Below are 3229 nucleotides of genomic sequence, written 5' to 3'. Positions count from 1 at the left end.
ATTTTTGAACAAATATTTCTTATTTGCAAAATTAAAAAACCCAGTGGTGTTTTAATACCACCAAAAGAAAGCTCTATTTATTAAAAAAAATAATAATACAGTGGGTCCAGTGAAGCATGACTGAGTAATTGTCATTCAAAGCGTGAGAACACGTAAAGCTAAAAATTGGCCTGGGCTGGAAGTAGGTAAAAGTGTCCTGTATTGAAGTGGTTAATTGGATCTAAATCTAGTTCTGGATTGGCTTATTGTTTGGTGATTTAAAGTTCTCCCTTGTCACTTCAGACAGTGATGGGCTTGTCCTTGGCGCTTGATCCCATCCATTATCTACTGGGTCTCCCATTTCCTGGTGTTGCTAAGGCTGTCAAACGATTAATTTTATACTTTCTCTTGGCCGCCAGGAGAGCTATTCCACTCTGTGGGTTGTCAATGGTGGCCCCTGACTGGTCTCTCTTCCTCTGGGTTATGGCTGAGACCCGGAGATCGGAGTTCCTGATGGCTACTGTCCATGATGATATCCCTCGGTTCAACAAAATCTGGGAAAGTTGGGACCAGTCTGAGTTTGGCACACCATAGTCTTGATACTCCCCTCATTTTTTCAAGAAGTTTTTCTACAAATTTTCTTATTATAATGTGTTGCATGCATGGGATCCCCTTGGGCCCGGGTTTGATTTAAATCGTCTATCAGCGTTTTACGTCTTATGTCTATTCTAAGATGTTTTATTTATCTTGCTTAGTACTGGCAATATATATAGAGACCCTTATCTATTGTTTGCCTATTATTTTCTTTTTCATTGATACAGTACAAATGTTTCTTTTATATTGTTTTTTCTTTGCCAATTTTATGCTGTCAATGCTATATCGTAGCTATTTGCCCTTTGGCTGTGAATTTTCTTTCTTTTAAAACTAAATAAAAAATACAATTCAAAAAGTTCTCCTGAATGCCGCCTTAAGGTCTGTATTCCTCAGGCTGTAGATCAGAGGATTAAGCAAAGGGTTAATGAGGGCAGTTATAACTGAAAACAGCTTATTTATACCAAACATACTGCTGGAGGAAGGAACCAAGTAAATAAAAATTATGGAGCCATAGAAGATGAAGACCACTGTGAGGTGTGATGAGCAGGTGGTGAAAGCTTTCTGCTTCCCAGTTTTGCTAGGAATGTGGAGAATTGTACTGAAAATACTAACATATGGAAGAAAGGTGAAAAGAAAGGCAATTAATGAGACTGCACCGCCCACTACATAAATGAGCACTATGTTCAGTGAGGGGTCTGTACATGTAATCTGGAACAAGTGTGGAAGGTCACAGAAGAAGTTGTGGATGGAGTTTGGACCACAGAAGGACAACCTGAGCAAACAAAGAGTATGAACCAAGGAATAAATAAACCCAATGACCCAAATTACAACAGCTAAATGACTGCACACCCTCCAGGACATAATTTGTGTGTAATGTAGAGGGTGACAGATGGCGACGTACCGGTCATAGGACATAGCCGAGAGCAAAAGAAGTTCTGAGGAAGCAAAATAGACAAAGAAAAAGACTTGTGCTGTACAGGCAGGGAGGGTTATTGATCTGTTTTTGGTGACCAAGTCAAAGAGCATCCTAGGTCCACTCACAGATGAATAAGTCATGTCCAGAAAAGCCAAATTGCTGAGAAAAAAATACATTGGGTTGTGCAGATGGTAGTCAATGATGACCAAGAAAAATATAAGGAGGTTTATGATAAGAGTCATCAGATAGATCAATAGAAAAAGAACAAAAAGTCCATTCATGGTTGGTGGATGGTCTGATAGACCCAAAAGAGTAAGAGTGATAATCTTTGTGAGATTTCTCATATTCATTTACAGTGTAAATGTATCACCACAACACAGTAAGAAAATTAATAATATGATAAATTATTAATTGGAAAACGTGTGCCCACACCTTGTCCAGTGCTGAAACTTACATGCTCTGGCTTCCATATAAACATTTGATTCAGTTGTTGGCTTATAAAGATAAAAATTGTTGGCACTCCCACAGGACAGTCTGCTGTGTTAAAAGAATACAAAGTTTTAAATCTTGTTAAATTTCTCCTAAGACTTAATTTAAAATACTTTTGTCACTTGAGAGCCTTTCCTTTTATAAAACGAAGTTTAATGTTCTCTTTAAATAAATAAGATTCAAGTTAATAAAAATAATTGCTGAATAAAATTCTTCTTTAACTTTAACTTCTTTATTTCCATTTTATTGGCTATAGGACAAATACAAAACACTTCAAAGAGAGAACAGTTACTGTAAATGTTTTTTTTTCTCTTTACTGTTTTTTACTGTAGCTCCAAAACAATTGTCAAATATTGTTTTATTAATATTAATAATAAAAAAAAAAGACAGTTTATGAAAATGGTTAAATAAATCAGTGGACAACAAAAAGTTGATTGTTGGTCTGTGGCAGAATGTTGGGCAAAGCTAGAGTTCCGAAAGACTTCAGGCGCTACTCGTATGAGGATAGGAATTTTTGGAGGCTCAAGGCCTGCTTGAAGACACTGTCCATAATGAGAAAAACACCAGCTTGTACCTTAACCAGTTGCAGACTCTGGGCTTACTAGACACGCCCCCAAAATGTTATCAGTGTACACAGGGTGTGTCTAGTGCGTCCAGTCCTTCTGCCCTGCTGTTGGGATCCCCCCTGTCACAGTACACAGTAATTCAGCTCTGATAAATCATAGCTGCATTGCTGAGTACAGAAAGAAGGTCGGCAGCAGGAGCTGTCAAAAAAAAAAGCATTCTGGAAATGTTTATTATTATTTTTATTATATAGGATTTATATATTATTATTATTATTATTATTATTATTATTATTATTATATAGGATTTATATATTATTATTATATATGATTTATATAGCGCCGACAGTTTACGCAGCGCTTTACAACTTGAGGGTAGACAGTACAAATACAAAACACTTTAATACCATAGGAATCAGAGAGCCCTGCTCGTTAGAGCTTACAATCTAAGGGGGAGGGTCAAGAGATACAAGAGGTAATAACTGTGGGGGATGGGCTGATGGAGAAAATAAAATGACAGTTGTTAGGTGGATGGCAGATAGGTTTCTCTGAAGAGATGTATTTTCAGAGATCATCTGAAAGTAGACTGAAATAGGAGATAGTCGGACAGATTGGGGTAGAGCATTCCAGAGGATGGGAGATGGTTAAAGGAGCGCCCAAAATCAGCAATAAGAATCCCATTTGGATT

At 37.2% G+C, this 3229-nt stretch overlaps 1 protein-coding gene across 1 annotated transcript; it reads right to left on the bottom strand.

The window, feature by feature from the left end:
* Positions 1 to 921: 921 nt before the first annotated feature.
* LOC309561012 (olfactory receptor 1C1-like) lies at positions 922 to 1833 on the bottom strand (the record flags this gene model as incomplete). The annotated part of the gene is made up of 1 exon (XM_082264725.1): positions 922 to 1833. One exon carries the CDS (start codon positions 1831 to 1833, stop codon positions 922 to 924), a length of 912 nt encoding a protein of 303 aa, XP_082120851.1.
* Positions 1834 to 3229: the final 1396 nt, after the last annotated feature.

The sequence above is a fragment of the Pelophylax lessonae genome, assembly GCF_965119305.1.
Source record: "Pelophylax lessonae genome assembly, chromosome: 8".
NCBI classification, from domain to species: domain Eukaryota; kingdom Metazoa; phylum Chordata; class Amphibia; order Anura; family Ranidae; genus Pelophylax; species Pelophylax lessonae.
Note: the sequence above shows the minus strand (reverse complement) of the source record. Positions and strands in the feature narration are given on the sequence as shown.